General features: G+C 41.1%; 1 protein-coding gene across 3 annotated transcripts; it reads left to right on the top strand.

Moving 5' to 3' along the window:
- Positions 1-987: 987 nt before the first annotated feature.
- LOC307249549 (6-phosphofructo-2-kinase/fructose-2,6-bisphosphatase 4-like) lies at positions 988-18,054 on the top strand. Of its 3 annotated transcripts, none has more exons than XM_080026327.1 (14): positions 988-1,076; positions 11,574-11,690; positions 12,039-12,135; positions 12,741-12,807; positions 12,907-12,981; positions 13,075-13,131; positions 13,994-14,115; positions 14,205-14,412; positions 14,541-14,687; positions 14,794-14,898; positions 14,988-15,117; positions 15,287-15,349; positions 15,474-15,538; positions 17,225-18,054. In XM_080026327.1, the coding sequence occupies exons 1-14, from the start codon at positions 1,034-1,036 to the stop codon at positions 17,282-17,284; spliced, it is 1,356 nt and encodes a 451-aa protein (XP_079882453.1). In that variant the 5' UTR covers positions 988-1,033; the 3' UTR covers positions 17,285-18,054. The 3 variants fall into 3 exon arrangements, with proteins under 3 accessions (XP_079882453.1, XP_079882454.1, XP_079882452.1); XM_080026328.1 differs by lacking the exon at positions 988-1,076 and adding an exon at positions 8,441-8,550; XM_080026326.1 differs by lacking the exon at positions 988-1,076 and adding an exon at positions 10,073-10,200.
- The last annotated feature ends 101 nt before the right edge of the window (positions 18,055-18,155 follow it).

The raw sequence follows: 18,155 nt of genomic DNA, 5'->3' as shown, positions 1-18,155 counted from the left end.
CAAGCTTCAAACATGTGAGAGGACCACATGCAGTTAACACTACATCTGTTTACATCTGTTAGAGTTGAAAATCGTTAGCCTCATAGCATAATTGCCTAAATCATGTTTACTCTACTTTACTTTTACTCTACATCTACTCTATTCTACATCTACTCTACTCTACATCTACCTTACCCAGCTCTATAACCCTTAAAATATGACTTAGGCAATTATGCTATTAGGCTAACGAAAAGTAGATGTAGAGTAGAGTAGATGTAGACTAGAGTAGATGTAGAGTAAAAGTAGAGTAGAGTAAATATGATTTAGGCAATTATGCTATGAGGCTAACAAAATGTAAAATGTGCTGACTGGATGATACCAACTTTTTCTTCTTGGTGTTAGGTGGGCTCTGCAGAAAAAGACGACCTCCTGGATGCATTGAGAGAAGTAGTATCCAAACGAAAGTGAAGCACAGCTACAGATGGGAGACCAAATGGAGCAAGACAGTGACCAGCACCTTCTAAAGAGAGTTCGGTTTCAACCATGTTGTGTATGATACACCCATTAAAACAGTGTGATACATCATGATGTATTTGAGATACTACATTTAGTCAGATGGCTATGTCAACCTGTTATAAGGCCCCATGGGGCAAAAGTTACTGCTGGGCCCAGAATGTCAGCAAGCCCTATCACTAAACTTTTTTTTTTAAAGCCAATCATTGCAACTTGTTTATCCCTTTATTTACCACAACAAGTAGACCGTTTCAATAATCATTTGTATGCAGAGAATGTATAATGTTTAGACTGATAGGATACACAAAACGGTCTAAAATACTATCTAGAAAGGTGTGGAGGAAAATATGAAGGTTACATGAGTACAGCCAAACAAAAACAAGGAGGCGTGTGTGTGTACGCGTGCATGCGTACGGAGGCGATAATGAGCTCCCAGCTCAGCTCGCTCTCACTGACTTCATTCATTGCCACCTATGCTGCTGCTGCTGCGGGGACTCGCTCTGCTCAGCACGCTGGGAACAAGAGGCTTTAACCCGGGACCATGCGGGTCTCCTGCCGCCCGAGACAAACGCGGGACAGGGCAGGTAGGGTGCACTCTCCAATGGAGTACTTACTTTTCTTTTTCTCTCTAAATACATGTATTTTTGACACTACTTGTCAGTGTGCAGTCAGTGAGTGCAGTAGAGCAGCTGGGCTAGCGAGCGGATGAAGTAAACAAGTATGTGTCACGTAGGCATGCTTCGCAGAGGCAGAGCTGACAGGGCGAACTACAGCGAGGACAAGGCGGGACACGCTGCGGCACACAGCCGACAAATGTGACGGGGAGACCGGCCATTTCAAGGTTTCATGTAGCGGAGAAACAGTTTGTTACTTTGCAAATGTCTAGGATGCTTCTGTTGGCTAGCACCTTCTTGTCTGCTGCTAAGCCTGGCTGCAGCTAGCAGGGAAGCTAACTGGTTGGGTTGACATATGAGAGTAGAGTAACACAACCACAGGATGTAAACACTGACGGTTACAAAAAGGTTTGAACAACTCATGTCACTTATAATGTCGTCTCAGGTTATAATCCATTCCCATCTGATTAAGTTTAAGAAATGTCTAGATGGATGTGGGACTGCAAATACAATGGTTGGGAGATAGATAGCCCAGGCTACAGTTTGGCCATGCTGTGTCTGTGTGGCAGATGGAGAGAGTAAAACCTGGATCAGATGGTCATTTTTGCATAGTCCTGAACTAATGCTGATAATATGTATGTAATCCAATCAATCAGTTATTAATTAGTCATTATTAATTTGCTCATGATAAGGCTGTTGTTGCATAATTTGGAAGTGTAGCCTAGGAGGGTCTGCTTAACATTATGCTGCTTTGCTGTGTTGTTGACAAACAGGCACACAGAGTGGACACACACTCTAACAAGCCTCTGCTAGGGACTTTGTATCCTAAAAGTGAGTGATTCACTGCTGTTTGTTGTGTCAATATGGTCACGGTGTTTTTAAATGCTGTGGCAGATGTGTATAGGGGATGAACAGAGCTCAGGCTGTGATGGTGAGTTGGAGACGTGCTGTCTGTCTGTCTGTCTGTCTGCCAAAACACTGAGAGGTGGGGCGGAGCAGAAAAACAGGAAGAACATGCCATAAAATGATGTAGGCCTTTTGCATCAAAGAGGTGGGTCTGTTTTATCTCATGATCAATGGCATAAAGCTTCTTTGCATCTTACCCATCCAGTGTGATGATAACAGTGAACAGACACTGCTGCTCACAGTGAAATAAAGTATGGCGTTATCAAGACACTGGTTGGATAAAGCATGGAGCTAGCTTGGTCCAGAGACTGCCCACAAAGCCTGTACAGTATGTGTTTATAACGGTTGCTGACGCAGGGAAAATATGCTTCAATGGCTGCAGACAGCAGACCAAACACACACAGATTGTATCCGTACACAGTGGCCGTTTATACCCCACCGGATATTTAATTTTTTTCGTGCCTGAGCGAATCTGCCCCTTTTCCCACCTTTCCATCATGCTCAATAATCCTTACGTCTTTGGATTTTTGTATCTCCGTCAGATCCCTACTGAACAATCACAATACATGACTCCCTCTCATCCTTTTTCTCTACTCAGTCTGCCTGCACCTCGCTCCCTCCCTCCCTCCCCGTCTGCTCTCTATCTAGGGGAAAGTTCACCCGCTCACTGAGAATCTCATTATAGGCTCCAGGCACACAGCTGTAACCTGCATGTGTGTATGTGGAATGCCCATGCAGTAACATTTTGCTCGCTGCAATCATCCAGCATATGTTTTGAATCTGGGAGCATTCAAGTGCAGGCTTGTTGGGGTTTTTATATGTTTGTTCCTGCAAATGTCACAGCATTTCTGTGTAATGGAGAGACAATAGCCCTTCTTGTTCAGATGGAACAGCCTCTTCCTTTCACCCTCTGTTGCATGACACACAATAGAAACCTGTAGCCCCATTCTGGATTACACTGATGCCAATTAAAGTGAGAAACGGTGTCTATTAAACATATTGGGTCAACACAAAATGAATTGCATGTTTAATAATCAAGTTATCATTTAAGGTTATGTGTTGAGCCAACATACTAGAGTGTTCTCTGTTGGCAGATTTCCTGCAGCATGTCATTGTAAAAATGATTATGTTTGTGTTTTGTCGTTGCACAAAACAAGCAATTTTCACATGTCATCTTTGGCCTCTGAGATATTTTGTTCAGCATATTTCACTGAAGAACCCAACCCTCCCCAAGAGTGGAGGCTGTAAGAGCAGAGGAACTAGGGGGTAACTACATCATCAGGTGTACTGTTGACCTTGTAGTATAGGAAGTCAGAGCATTTCACAAACCTAAATTCTGAGCTCCTGAAATCTTTCTACCAAAACAAGTGAATGTGACTAACTCACTTATAGATTGTAGATTCAATATTATGTATTATTTTGTTCCTCTTTGACCTGCACAACCAAACATAACTTAATGGATACTGAAATACAGGCAAAATAAGAAAACTGTATTATGATAAGGTTGTTGGTCTATGGCATTATTAATTAATAAAACTGAAGATGACTACTATTCTGCCAGAAGCATGCTGTCTCATGCTGGAACTAAGAAAGCATGACCATTAGAATGTGTTACATTTTTAGTATAGACTAGATTTAGAGATTTTCAGAAAGCAATTTACTTTATTTGATGAAAAACTCATCATTCTGGTAAAAGGGTTAGAGCATGACTGATATTGACTCGACGTCATTGAAAATGAGGGTCACCCCTCAATTGGTCTCTCGAGGATAAATAAAAGTTAAATGAAAAAAAAATGAAAAATATTGGTCTATTCATTGGCTATCTGCTTTTTCCTGCTCCAAACTCATTTATCAGCCGCCTTTAAAAATCCACTCTCACTCTAATTGTCAACAATGAAAGAGGAAGTTTCTCTTGACAAAGAGGACACACGGAAAGTGGTCACTGCAACTCAACTAACCAGCAGGGATTTGACAGGATAACTGCTGCAATATACTTAGCCAAATGTGACACGCCCTCTGTAACAGTGTTTTGCAAGGTCTGTATAATCTACTTCCTAAAATTTAAGAAGTCCTTGTTTATGACAGTGGCTGTGTAATGTTGTCGGTTAAGTTCTAGTCCACATTACATGCAGGGGTTTAAAGTTTTTTGAGGAAGATTTGAATCGTTGGCCGAAGGAATCGGCATTATGTAACTTTTGTTTTCCTGCATTTTCCCTAAGAGAAATCTGGGACTAGATGAGGGAGGGCGAGTAAAAGCACTTGAGTGTAAAATACACAGAGAGCAAGGATGTAAAGTGTCGGAAACGGGTTGACTTCTGTCCCTTTCCACCTATGAACAGACTGAATTAAAAATAAATATTATATACTGTATATATATATACCTGTATATACAGAGAATGGAAAAATATTCAGTGAGTGGCACTTGTGAGGATTACAATGCCTTGTTGAAGTTAGAGGTCAGAGGAGGATGGGCAGATTGGTTTGAGATGATAGAAAGGCAACAGTAACTCAAATAACCACTCGTTACAACCAGGGTATGCAGAATACCATCTCTGAACGCACAACATGTCCAACCTTGAAGCAGATGGGTTACAGTAGCAGAAGACCCCACCAGGCTCCACTCCTGGCATCTAAGTAAAGAAAACTGAGGCTACAATTCACAAAGGCTCACCAAAATTGGACAATAGAAGATTGAAAAATCACGCCTGGTCTGATGAGTCTCTATTTCAGTTGCCACATTCAGATGGCAGGTTCAGAATTTGGCGTACACAACATGAAAGCATGGATCCATCCTGCCGTGCACCATCAACCATGCCATGTTCAAAGTCACTTAAACGCCCTTCCTTCCTACCCCATTCTGATGCTCGACTTCAGCCTGTGTCTTGACCACGTCTACATGCCTAAATGCATTGATTTTCTGCCATGTGCCATGTGGCTGATTAGCTATTTGTTTTTATAAGCCATTGAACAGGTGTAACTAATAAAGTGGCCGGTGAGTGTATATACATATAGGCCTTTATACTGTTTTATATTGCACAGAAAATTCCTTTGCACTACAGGGTTCGACATAACGTATAGCCCGATGGCCCGGGGCCAGTAAAATCATATGCAGGGCAAGTTGATTGGCCAGTCACTGTCCCGCCCGGGCCAGTGACTGGCCAATCACGGTTCAGTATCTTTTTGTAGACTACATCATGGTTCATTGAAATGCGCGTTGAGAGTCGGAATGAAAGCAGTGTTTATTTAAGACTCAATATAATAAACCTAATATAAAATATATTTTTTAATGAAAGGCCAGTGGACAACCGATGCGTGGGCGTTTTGACAGGCAGAGCAACAAGCGGGTGCACTCTCGCTCCGTTGGCAGAGCTGCCTACCGTCCGCCTGCGAGTCGACTTGCTTTGCCCCCTTTCTTCCCACAGCAGAGGTGTGCAGAAAATGATAACTGCGCTTTTCCTTTATCTGCCGCCGTAATGTTACAGTATTTGCATCCAAGCTCCAATGGTAATACAAATGAGAGGCGTTATTTAAACGCTGTGAATGCGTCTCCGGTGATTGTGTCGGTTGTAGACAGAAACGAACGGAGGGACTCCGCTCACTGTACAGTTCCTATAGTCGCGCAGTTTGGCACTGTGTTTTCAGGCTCGAGACATTCAATCAGATCGCGGAAGTCTTTCCCATTGAAATCGCTAACGGGGAGAATATCCCCGGTTATTATTTTAGCCACAAACCACAGTTCATCTGCGCAGCGGCTCACTCGCTGCCGAGATCACACGGTGAAACGCTGCTGTGATCGGACGAAGGCATTGTGTGTTTCTAAGGTGATTTAACGTCATAGTCTTAGACGAGCGTTTAACTTATGCTGCATATTTTGCACTGCATTGTTTTTTATCAATAGTTTGAAAAAATGGTCCCACACCGGACTCTTATGTGAAGCTGACACTTCATGGAGAAGTGACACTCCTGCAGCTCACGACCAGACGTGAACTCACATACACGGTGAAATCTCCCATTTAAAAAAACGGCATAACCCACTGATTTTCGGATTTCTATTCTATTTTTAAAGAGGACCTATTATACTACTTTTCTGGTCTTAATTTCTTGTTTTACACTGCTATAGAGCAACCTGACACGAATCACATCACAAAAAACTATGTAGATTTTCGGGAAGCTCTTTCTCTTATTTTGGCGATCCAGCACGTCCTGTCAACACTTGAGTGTGTGTGCTTCGGCAATCTCCGCTCCCTCCGCCTGTGCATCGGCCATCTCCGCTACCCTCCCCCCCCCTCCTGCAAACCCCACTCCGTTGTGATTGGTTACCTTCCTTCCGGAACACTTTCAGTGGCGGGAAGCGCGAGCATGGACCTATAAGGGCGCGAGGCAGACGCGAACAGGGAAGTGACAGCATTACCATACATGGAAACATCCGCGTGGGGACTTCACGAAGTTTTATGCGACGTCACGAATTATGAAAGGGTAGACCGCTTTGAAGACGTGACTTCTCGACTGGCTAGAATAGTGTTTAGTGCTCGGCACAGACACCCCAGACGGTCAGCAGGGAATACGTCGAAATGCATGTAAGTCATTATTTGATAATTTAGTATGGTTAAGCATGACTATGAATCATCATAACAACGTTTATAGGTCATAAAAGTCAAAAAGCATCATAGGTCCTCTTTAAAGTCAACTTGAGCGCAAGTGGAAAACCGGTCATTCGGTCGACACATTCACATCCCTAATTCATATAGAGAAAGTAATAAAAACAGCCTACCACACCACAAAGAATGATCAGACCTTCATATCTTATTTTTTTTTTTATGTTTGATCATGACTTCTGCAGGTGAACTATTCATTAAACTGCCCAAATTCAAGAATACAAACAACCATCAAACTACTGGACTTTAAAATACTGGCCGACTCTTTCAACATACTTTCAGTTGTAGGCTTCTAATTCAATATGTTTGCCTGGTTTTTATATTATGTGTATGAGCAATATCAACATTTCATATAATTAACTATAAGAAAAATAACCAAATCTAAAGGGAATATATATACTGTTACAGTATAGATATTCCCTTTAGATCTGGTTATCTTTCTTTATTTTTCTAACACAGGTATTATAATTATTGACACTAAATTATGAAGAAAAAAAAAGTGTGTGCAGGGCCAGTGAAAATATACAAGGGGCCAGTAAAACTCGGATCCACTGGCCCGGCGGGCCAGTAGGAAAAAAAAGTTATGTTGAACCCTGCACTACTTGGTATTTACAATGTATCGTCTGTAAATATTGTTTATGTTTATCTTGTTTATCTTATTTAACTCTATATTTTTTAATTTATCGTTCCTACTGCACTGTGGGCCAGAGATAAACGCCATTTTGATTCTGATGTATGTCAGAACTGACAATAAAAGACTTTGAAATGCTGATCCATTGGGACTTTATGATATTAATGGGGAACAGTCCAGACATAAAAGATATATTGAGACCAGAGGAGAAGAAAACCCAAAGCCATAATGTCATAAAGCCTTTCAAGTAGAGATCATTTGATTCATTTATAGAATCATTCATTTTGATTGTTTAAAAGGCCTTTGGGGACAGGGGCCTTTTGTGCGTCTGCCCCCACTCTGTGGAATCTGCTCCCCCTCCATATCCGCTGTGCCACTTCAGTGGAGTCCTTCAAGAAGCTCCTGAAGGCACACCTCTTCTCAGAGGCCTATGACCTCTAACCCACCCCCACGCCCCTGTGTACACAAACACTGTACTTCCCCCCCCCCCCTTTTTTGTGAAGCGACCTTGGGTACCTTGAAAGGCGCTATATAAATTCAAATTATTATTATTATTATTATTTATTTATCAACTTCCTCATTTTCTCACTTACACCCAAATGATTGTTGATCAATACAAAGTTAAGTTGTTAAAGGTAATACATGTTTCCTCCTAGCTTTCATGTTCAAACATAAGAGTGTTTGTTGTTGTGCTTCCACAACAGTCATATTATTTAACTGTCCACCAAACAGCTTGTTAAGAAGGGGTTTGTAAAATATTTGTTGCCCTATCAAAGACATGTGCTTTGTTGTTGTTGTGGATTATTGCCAGAAGCTCTGGGGTGAGCTGTCTTGCTGAGAACATTTAGTAATGCTGACTTTTAGACAGCAGTGCACTCAGCCCTCTGGAGGTGTTTACTAGTGTCAGGTAGATGCTCAGATGATAATAAGAGCTGCCAGGACATCTCTGAACTGCATCCTCTACTTTACACTACAGTTCAAACGTGTGGCCTTATTAAAATGAGTGCACACTGCCACCTGGTGTCACAACTTTGAGACTACATGATGTCTCATGAGAACTGAGGAAAAACAACCTCTAAAAGCACTAAGCGAGCGTCCACAGGATGTACTTGTCACGATCCAGCCAGTACTTGAAAGCAAAACCTGAACCAGTTGTGCAGTTGTCCATCTATTGTTTTTTTGAATTGCATATACATATTTGGCTTTGCACCGCTGTAAAGAGGAAAACACACATTCGCAGTAAGAGTTTGCTGTAAGTGAACCTGAGACTTTGTGGAAGCCTTAAATGCACTTGAGAAAAAGAACATAAGGAAATGTCAGAAGAACAAACCATTGTGAAGTCTATAAATGACTTGAATTCTGAGGAACAACCCAAATATAGTCATTCATTCAAAAATGACTGAAAACATTCATTTTCAAAATATTTTGTTTTTATTTTGGTCAAAATAAATAATAAGCAGATTCATTGATGAGAACAATAATGTGTTTGTTTGTTGTTTTTTAAGTATCTGCTTTCTGGTGTGGCTGACTTTGTCTTAACACTAGAGTGATATATTAATAAGCAGCTGATTAAAATTTAGAAAATATTGTCATTGCCATAGATAGACGGATATCCTTCAGTGTGTGTAGTTGAAGTTGTTGATGACTTTTGCCACAATAACACTGTGGACCGAACGTGTGGGGCCCGTGGCAGGGTCGTGGTACCATGCGTGGTACGCATGAGGCTGCGATAGTTTTTGAGGATGGTGTTTAGCCGAGCTCCAAGCAGTCAGCACGCCCCTTGTAGGTCCATGGCACGCCCTTCTTATCTCCGACCTGCTTCTCCTATTGGCTACTGGACATTTCATCTCGTTTCTGATTGGTTCGTTTCGCAGCTGCATTCAGTGCCCATGCGTGCTGCATGTGAACAGCTGAACTTGAGCTGAATGCTTGTTATGCTTCTAACATCTGCTTCTATAACATTTATTTTGCTCATTCCCAGCGTCATTACGGTAACGGTTGCAATGTGTTTTCTTAGGAGAGTGTAGGCTCAGTTGTCTGTTTGTGGTCTACAGATATTTATGAAATGGATTGTAAGAATTGTAATTTGTCTTGTGGCAAGTTCAGTAGCCTAACATTCCTTATACAACGTAAACAACATTTGCAATAAAAGGGGACAAAAACAAAACCTCCCTTTCCTGAACATAGGCCTACATTTCTTTGTGATAAATGTGTTTATATAATGGCTGACGGAAAAGGTTTTTTCTATTTGTAAACTCAGCAATAGGCCTATTTGTGCTTCTCTTCTGTATTTTCACAATATGGATAGGAGAAGTAAAGGCATAGGCTAATGCAAATACCATTTATAGCCTCATTCTAAACGCTGGAAGAGATGGATAGGAGAGTTAGGATATCGTGTCAAATCAAAATAGGCTACTGATATGGATAGCCTATGTGTTAGGCTTTAGGCTACTGACAATAGTTAATTTGAAGTCTCTTTCAAGTTTGCCTGTGATAATTGACTGCGATAACATGCATCCAGTTCATAATTGAAATAATGGAGGTAGTCAGGTGAGGTAAAACAACGCTTCTAAAACAGACAAAGTCGCATCCTGTTCCCAGCTCCTTGTTTTTGCGTCCTTGTTTCTCTTTTGCGCTAAGTCTCCAGTCGTTACGGTAATGAGAAACTGCTGTTTCTCAGCTGATATGTGCACCCCCTCCTCCACCGTCTGCACATTCATACAGCCTGCGCTAGAGCCCACCGCCTCAGTTTCAAACTAGGAGGGTTTCATTGATAGTCCAACAACCAAGATGTTAGACAACGAGGAGTTCATAGTGGACACTTACCCGCGGGAGCTCACCCAGAACCCGCTCAGGAAGATCTGGATGCCGTGCAGAAACGCACACATTGCTCAGAGACGGGGTAAGATCCTGGATATGCAGCTGGTCACACCGGCAAGTGCCGCAAAGGATGTGACTGGGAGATGATGTTGCGCGTCAGTCAGCTCATATAGCCTAATTATTATTTATATTTTTTTATTTAATCTTTTATTTAACTTTAGTCACCATGTTTATTCGTGCCAATCCGTCATTGTCTGCGAACATTATCGATCTTTACGCGCGATTGTTTTATATGTTTCGCACTAACGAAGTGCTGTATAGTCTTGTATTTTTTTTAATGTTGAGCTTTACAATATTGCATCATGCGTAGCCGACTCGCATGTCCCAACAAAAATCAATTAAGCCCGCATCACGGTCCCCCAGCTACCGTGTGTGATGGAGAGTCAGCAGATGCGCCTCCTGTCAGCCGGTCGCTCTCTCGGATGTTTTGCTGAGTCAATCTGTCTTTCTTCTTCAGAGCTCTTTTTTCTTTTTAAACTGGCACCAGATAGTCACGTCCTGCAACTGGCAACAAACGCTTAACCTTCTTCAACGTTATCTTTCTTCATTTCTAGTTTCTAGTAGGCCTACGGAAATCCCCTTTCCCATAACATCGGTGACATGAACGAGGGAGTGTGACTATTTATGTTTTTCTTTTGCAATAGGCAGTTGGGAGTTTGGCACGTTGAGCCAATACTTTTCAAGTAGTGTTTTAAAAATCACATACTTAGCCTTAATACTTTATTTGTTCTATTTATGTTTAACAATAAAGAGGGAATTAGGTGAGAAAAAAACTTAAATGCTGTGATTTGCCTTTTGTGTATAACTTTCCTGAACAATAGTAAAAAAAACACAGGAAGATTGATCAAAAAATCATGAATTCAATTCACAAAACATCTTAAACCTCCAGACACAGCTTCCCAATTTTCAGTCATAGCCTACTACCTGCTGAATAAGGTGCAGCCTAATTTATAGTTTGTGGTTGGGTCATTGCAACAGACAGGAGAGATCAAACCTGACCCGTTGTATTCTGCATTAGTCTTTTGTTAGATTGTTAGTCTTACATTTTTTTCTCACCCTGCATGGGGGGGGGGGGGGACCAAAATCCAAAATGCTGACGGTAAGTTTTAGCGTCCGGAGAGGCATGTGGCTGTTTTTCTTTTCAGTCGGCTCACTGTTTCAGTTGTTGGAGTAATGATGTCATCTCTGATCTCTGGCAGGGTTTTTATTATTTATGTGTGTCACTGTCACACAGGGGAGAATATTAATCTTTACAACAGGTGCTCACACCTCCAACAGTATTTAAACTCTTGCTAAATGGAACACTGTTGAAAAGCCATGCTGTGCAAAATTCAACGCAAGGAAGTTTAATTCATTAAAAAGTGTGTATTTTCTCTCTCTCACTCTCTTTCACAGTATGTATGACCAATTGCCCAACCCTTATTGTGACTGTTGGACTTCCTGCCCGAGGGAAGACTTACATTTCAAAGAAGCTCACACGCTATTTGAACTGGATTGGTGTGCCAACCAAAGGTATACCAGCTCCACCCCACATATGTCCACATACTACTTTACTCTAGAAACCAAGTTATACTTTGAACATTGTTAGCCTCATAGCATAATTTCCTAAATCATGTTTACTCTACTCCACTTTTACTCTACATCTACTCTATTCTACATCTACTCTACATCTACTTTACCCTACTCCATAACCCTTAAAATATGACTGAGGAAATTATGCTATTAGGCTCATGAAAAGTAGATATAGAGTAGAGTAGATGTAGAATAGAGTAGATTCAGAGTAAAAGTAGAGTAGAGTTAATATGATTTGGGCAATTATGCTATGAGGCTAACGACATACAACATTTTCATCCATAACAGAGTTCAATGTTGGCCAGTACCGGAGGGAGTGTCTGAAGATCTACAAGTCCTTTGAGTTCTTCCGTCCAGATAATGAAGAAGGCTTAAAAATCAGACGGTAAGTACTGCTGCTGACTACCTCGCTAGGCTGCACTATTGCACTGTTGATCATCCACAAGCAATGAAAAGTCAACATAGTGTTGGATTCAACTCCACCCAATGATAACCACTCATCTGTGAGATCACCTGCTGGAGCAATCGGCACATGGGTCTGGACAGTAATGCACCACTTTATATACAGTTATGTCATACTACAGTGCTAAATGTAGCGGTTACTGACAATGAATGCACTGGAGAATAAGCTGAATTAAATGAATGTAAGGCTAAGTCATTTTGCAGAGCATTTCAGAAAAAAATAGTTCTTTAGGACCTGGGATTATGTTGATCTAAACTGCTTTATCCGTAAAGAAAAGCACATGTTAGCATCAATGATATTGTAAAACTCTGATCTTTTAGATACTTATTCTTAATTATTGTTTGAGTGGGATTTATATCGTGGAGAGCCATTTTACCCATCTTCTTTTTGCCTTGAGCCAGTGGGGTGCAATTTCTTTTTCTTAAAAAAAACCTTCTAATTATTCATAGTACTAATCTCTACAGTACTGACTCTCTCTCTCTCTCTCTCTCTCTCTCTCTCTCTCTCTCTCTGCTGTCCTTCCACAGTCAGTGTGCGTTGGCAGCACTTAATGATGTCCGCGAGTACCTGAGTGTTGAAGGAGGACAAGTGGCAGTGAGTCTCTTAAGTTCTCCATGGGCAAATTCTGGTGAAATCAATATATCTACTGTACATCAGGGCTGCAATAGGAGTGTTCCTTACCTTCTGTTTCAGGTTTTTGACGCCACAAACACAACGCGAGAAAGAAGAGGGACCATCGTCAAGTTCGCTGAGCAGAATGGGTTCAAGGTATGCTAACCCGAGGCCAGGTTATTCAGATTGAACCGATCAGCTTTACTCAAAGACCCTCTAAATTGACTATATTGTCTCTTTTCCATCCAGGTTTTTTTTGTGGAGTCTTTGTGTGAGGACCCAGACGTCATTGCACAAAATATAGTGGTAAGCTTTGTCTCTCTTTCCGGAATTAATAAACTGAAAATACATTAGTAAGCAATGCACTGCCTTTATTTTGAAAAAAAAAGTAGGTCAACATAAACAATACTTATAATAGATATTGGAAACATTCACTTTCCCTTTTATAGATAGTGACTTTTAGCACACATAAAAAAAATAGCAATTAAAAAGTTGACTTATGTTCTGCTGTATTCAAACAGTTGAAACCGTTTGAAGATAAATCGTTATGCCTTCTTGTTTATTTGTTGCTCTTTTCAATTAGAATTGCTTTGTTGCTTTAGCCTTCCGAGTCTCGCACAGCCAGACTTAACTACAGCTAGTAGTATGGTTTGGAAGCATGCTGTTTCATTTTGGGGATTGGGGGGGGAAAAACTGGGCTTGCCTGTTTTTATCTCTTTAAACCAATCACAATCGCCATGGGCGGCGACAAACCCAGGAAGCCGCAATGCGTCCTTTCAAAATAGTGCAATTTGATGCGGCGAACTTAGCCATTTGGGGGCTAAGTTCGCCACTGTTGATGCCGACCATGGACCAAGTTGACTATAGCCTTCGTAACATCAGAGAATAACATCATCACCAACAAAGAAATGTATAATAACTGGTATCAGCCGATATCCAAAACCCAGATATCGTAATCGGGTCGTACTGAAAAAAAGTGGATCGGTGCATCTCTAATGCGTTTGCTCACATGAAGGCTTTATCAGTATCACTGTGTAGACAAAGAAGACTTTCAAGCTTGTGTTCCGATTCTATCAAACACAATCATGGCCCTAACGCAGTTTCAGGCGGATAACTTTCTGTATTTCTACGGCTTACATCCTCTGCTTGTGTTTCCTTTTCTCTGTAGCAAGTGAAGTTGGGCAGCCCGGACTACATACACTGCAACACAGAAGAGGCAGTCGAGGACTTCATGAAGAGGATCAAGTGTTACGAGTCCTCCTACCAGCCTCTGGATGAGGTTCTTGACAGGTGAGAATACAACAACCAAAAATTAAGATTATCCAATGAAAGCCCCTGCTCACGCTCAGAGATGGTTGACTTGTCCCCCTTGTCCCCAGGGATCTGTCCTACATAAAGGTCATGGACGTGGGCCGCCGGTACCTGGTCAATCGTGTCCTGGATCACATCCAAAGCCGCATTGTCTACTACCTGATGAACATCCACATCACACCGCGCTCCATCTACCTGTGTCGCCACGGTGAGAGTGACCTCAACATCAAGGGACGCATCGGAGGAGACTCGGGCTTGTCTGCTAGAGGAAAAGAGGTAGGTGGGTGGGCGTGTGTGTGTTTGTGTGTGTGTGTGTGTGTGTGTAGGGGTCTGGTGAAATCATTGGTTCTCGCTGGATGGATTTCGAGTGTATTTTTCTACATTGGAACTCTTGCCTTTCCTAGTTTGCCAAAAGACTGAGGAAATTCATCGATGACCAGAACATCAAAGATCTCAAAGTGTGGACCAGCCAGATGAAGAGGACAATCCAGACGGCGGAGTGCCTGGAAGTGCCATACGAACAGTGGAAGTCCCTCAACGAAATAGATGCTGTAAGTTGAGTAGTACCTATATTCATCAAAATACCACCATCTTTTTCAAGGCTTTGTTTTCTCAAACTAAACGCATCTTCTCCCCTCTTTAAAAAAACAAAACAAGGGTGTGTGTGAAGAAATGATGTACGAGGAGATCCAGGAGCATTTCCCCATGGAGTTTGCCCTGAGGGACCAAGACAAGTACCGCTACCGCTATCCTAGGGGAGAGGTGAGAGTGGGACTTAATTTCTTTCAGAGACGAATGTTGTGTCCTGTAAAGTGCGTGTGCTTGATGGGGCTCTGTGATTCTCCCTCCAGTCTTATGAAGACCTGGTGCAGAGACTGGAGCCCGTGATCATGGAGTTGGAGAGACAGGAGAACATTCTGGTGGTTTGTCACCAGGCCGTCATGCGCTGTCTTCTGGCATACTTCCTGGACAAGACTGCAGGTATGACGGAACTTTACAGCAAGCGATACGAACTAAAAGATTTAAAAGTTTGTTGACATTTCAAACAAGCTTAAAACATTTATTTGGCTAAATTGCATTGACAAAATATTGTGCTCCGAGAAACATGACCCTTAAACTTAACGTTCTGTCTCTGTCTCTGCCTCCACAGATGAGTTGCCTTACCTTAACTGCCCTTTGCACACCGTGTTGAAGTTGACCCCCGTGGCTTATGGTTAGTTTAGTACATTTTTCTTTTGTTCATTGAATATGATTATTCTTCTCCAAGAATTTTTGTGAAACATAAAAGGATGAATCTCCTCTAACAATGGTCATTGTTTCCTTTTAATCCTATTCAGGATGTAAAGTGGAGTCTGTCTATTTAGGCGTGGACTCTGTGAACACACACAGAGACAGACCTGAGGTAGGTATCCCTGGTAGCACACAGAAATGTCTCTAAACAAAAGGACGTAGACAACTTGAATCCGCTCCAGGTGTGGTTCACCTCACTGCTTCCGGGGGTCTCAGTCGGGAGGACGTCTTTCAGTGATCGCTTCAAATGTAGCAGCTCTGTGTGACTTTCTTTGGTGATTTCTGTGGGCACCTTGTGTTTATTCCACGGTGTTTATTAGCCTGCATCTCCCTGCTGCAGCTTGCCTAGCAGTAGGTGCTGATCCGTCCCTCTCTTCCCCGTTGCACAGAGAATGTAAATCTTGAATGTAAATTGGCAGAGTAAGCAACCAAGACCACTTTGACGTCACTTAACGAAACTCCTACCTCCACCTCCACCGCCACAAATCCTTTTTCCCCTCCTCATTTTGTTTTTGTCAGTATCATGCTGTTATTTTTCTTTCATGTCATTGTGCTTTGGGGACCTGAGAGGTCAGTGCACTGCAACTTAAGAAAACAAAAAGCAAATGGAAAAAAATAGAAAATTGTCATCATTTGACAAAAAAAAAAAATTGTATATAATTATAAATTATATAATTGTATAAAAAATATATATATATACTGCAATGTTAGCAACAAATTGCATGTCCAAAGGGTGGAAATCAAGTCCATTTCAGAAGTTGCAGCACGTTGGGCTTCAACTCTTTGTAGTAACTACATAACTGGAATCCAGTTTCAGGACAAATCATCCAGCTGTGTGTGTGTTTGTGTGTGTGTGTGCATTTGTACATCTATATTTGTGAGGAAACAATTTGACTTTTAGAGTTTGAGAGTTGTTGGAATAAATATGATAGAAAATTAATAAAAGAACATGAACACCACATGACATGATTGTTTCTAAGTCTGCCTTTAAGTACCATGTAGAATTTTATACTTTTTTTTTATTAACCTCGATTGTGTTTTGTAATAACATGAAGTCATTACATGAATGTTATCTTTTTTATGCTTGTTTATAAGTTGTTAACACCTGTTTAAATGTGAAGGGTTAATGTGCAATGCCCACTTAAGTCCCGTCCAAACATTTCTTGACTTTCAAGTGGAATCGAGACACTGTTTCCTTTTCAATCATCACTCACAGTACGGTGTTAGCATGTTGTTGGATGACACATGCTTAAATGTCACTTTATTTTAAATTCTTTTGTGTTTGTCAAGGTTTACTTTGTCAATATAAAAATCCTAATTGAAAGATCTCATTCTCCTTTCTCCTGTTTTGTCCTCCTCCTGTATTTTTTTCTGTTGAAAACATCAGTGATTATCACTTATTTGTTCTAAGAAGCGCTGCAGTCAGACAATAACTATAATGTGCCTACAATTCCATTTCTCTAAAGTTGCATATATAAGTGTGGATTTCAGTAGGATATTAGACTCTGCGGCACAAAAAGACTCTGAACCACAGACATGTTTTTATGTCTTTAGAAAGCTTCCTTAATAGATTTCTTTTAATGATAAACATTTTAACAGCACACCCACACACCATCCATTCATATGCTCTTATGAATACCACATGAATTCTGCTTTCATGTGACTAAATGTTACGTTTTGTTGTAAAACATGAATACAAATATGAATGAACAAGAGTCAATTTATAAATGTTAGATAAATGAATGAATTATAATTAGTGAATTATAACTCCTTTCCTTTCTCCCACTCGCTGTTTCAGAATGTGACTACGCAGCGATCCACTGAAGACGCTCTGGACACTGTCCCACAGCACTTCTAACCTCCTGACCTCGTCCCACTTCCTGGTTAGGACCCCTGAACTGCATTATGGGAAACCGTGCTGCTAAACTGCCCCCCCCCCCACCCCCATGGCAGCTTCTCTACTGCTCTGGAGAAATGAATATATTTTCCTTACTCTTAACTTAAAAGCACTTTCACTGTTCTGTCGTGAACTAGACTGTACTGCTAGTGTAGCTCCAATCCCCCAGTGAGGAAAAACTAAAAAGGAAAATGCCAATATTTTTGTATTGAGTCTACTGTTATCGTTGCAATGATAAGATTGCCCTAACTTTCATGGCCTACTGTATATTACAGTGTGTGTGCTTTCTATACTGCCATATGCTTCCAGTGTTTCTTAAGATGTTTTTATTGTGTGAAAAAGTCTATTAAAAACTGAGGAAACTAACTTCTTTGATGTAAATGGTAAATGCTCTTGATCAAGTCCTTAATCCAGTCCTTAATCCCCTAAGAGCCGATGTTCTCATTGTAAATAATAATGATGATTAATATAAATCTTTAATATTCCAAGAGGTGAAGAATTATTATGGTGGAACCAAAAATGATTTGAATCTGGGTAAGGACTCTGTTGGAGATACAGTGAAATCAGTGAAGTGTCAGTCACTTAAAAAGGCAAAGTGTTTGATTGACAAATCGATTTGATCATTCTATTGAACGCCTCTTTGAGAGTGTACTGTGCAAACTATAAAATGCATGTCTGTTTGATGTGAGTTGTGTGTGAATCATGTATTATATTGTGTGTGTGTGTGTGTGTGTGTGTGTCTCTTCAGCTTGTTTGTCAAAATCTCAATAAACCTTTGATGTTTGGGATAAAGACAGAGCTGCGGTTTGAGCTTCATTAACGCAACACAAAA

This window comes from Ammodytes marinus (genome assembly GCF_949987685.1).
Source record: "Ammodytes marinus genome assembly, chromosome: 4".
NCBI lineage: Eukaryota > Metazoa > Chordata > Actinopteri > Uranoscopiformes > Ammodytidae > Ammodytes > Ammodytes marinus.
This window is presented reverse-complemented; position numbering and strand designations above follow the sequence as displayed.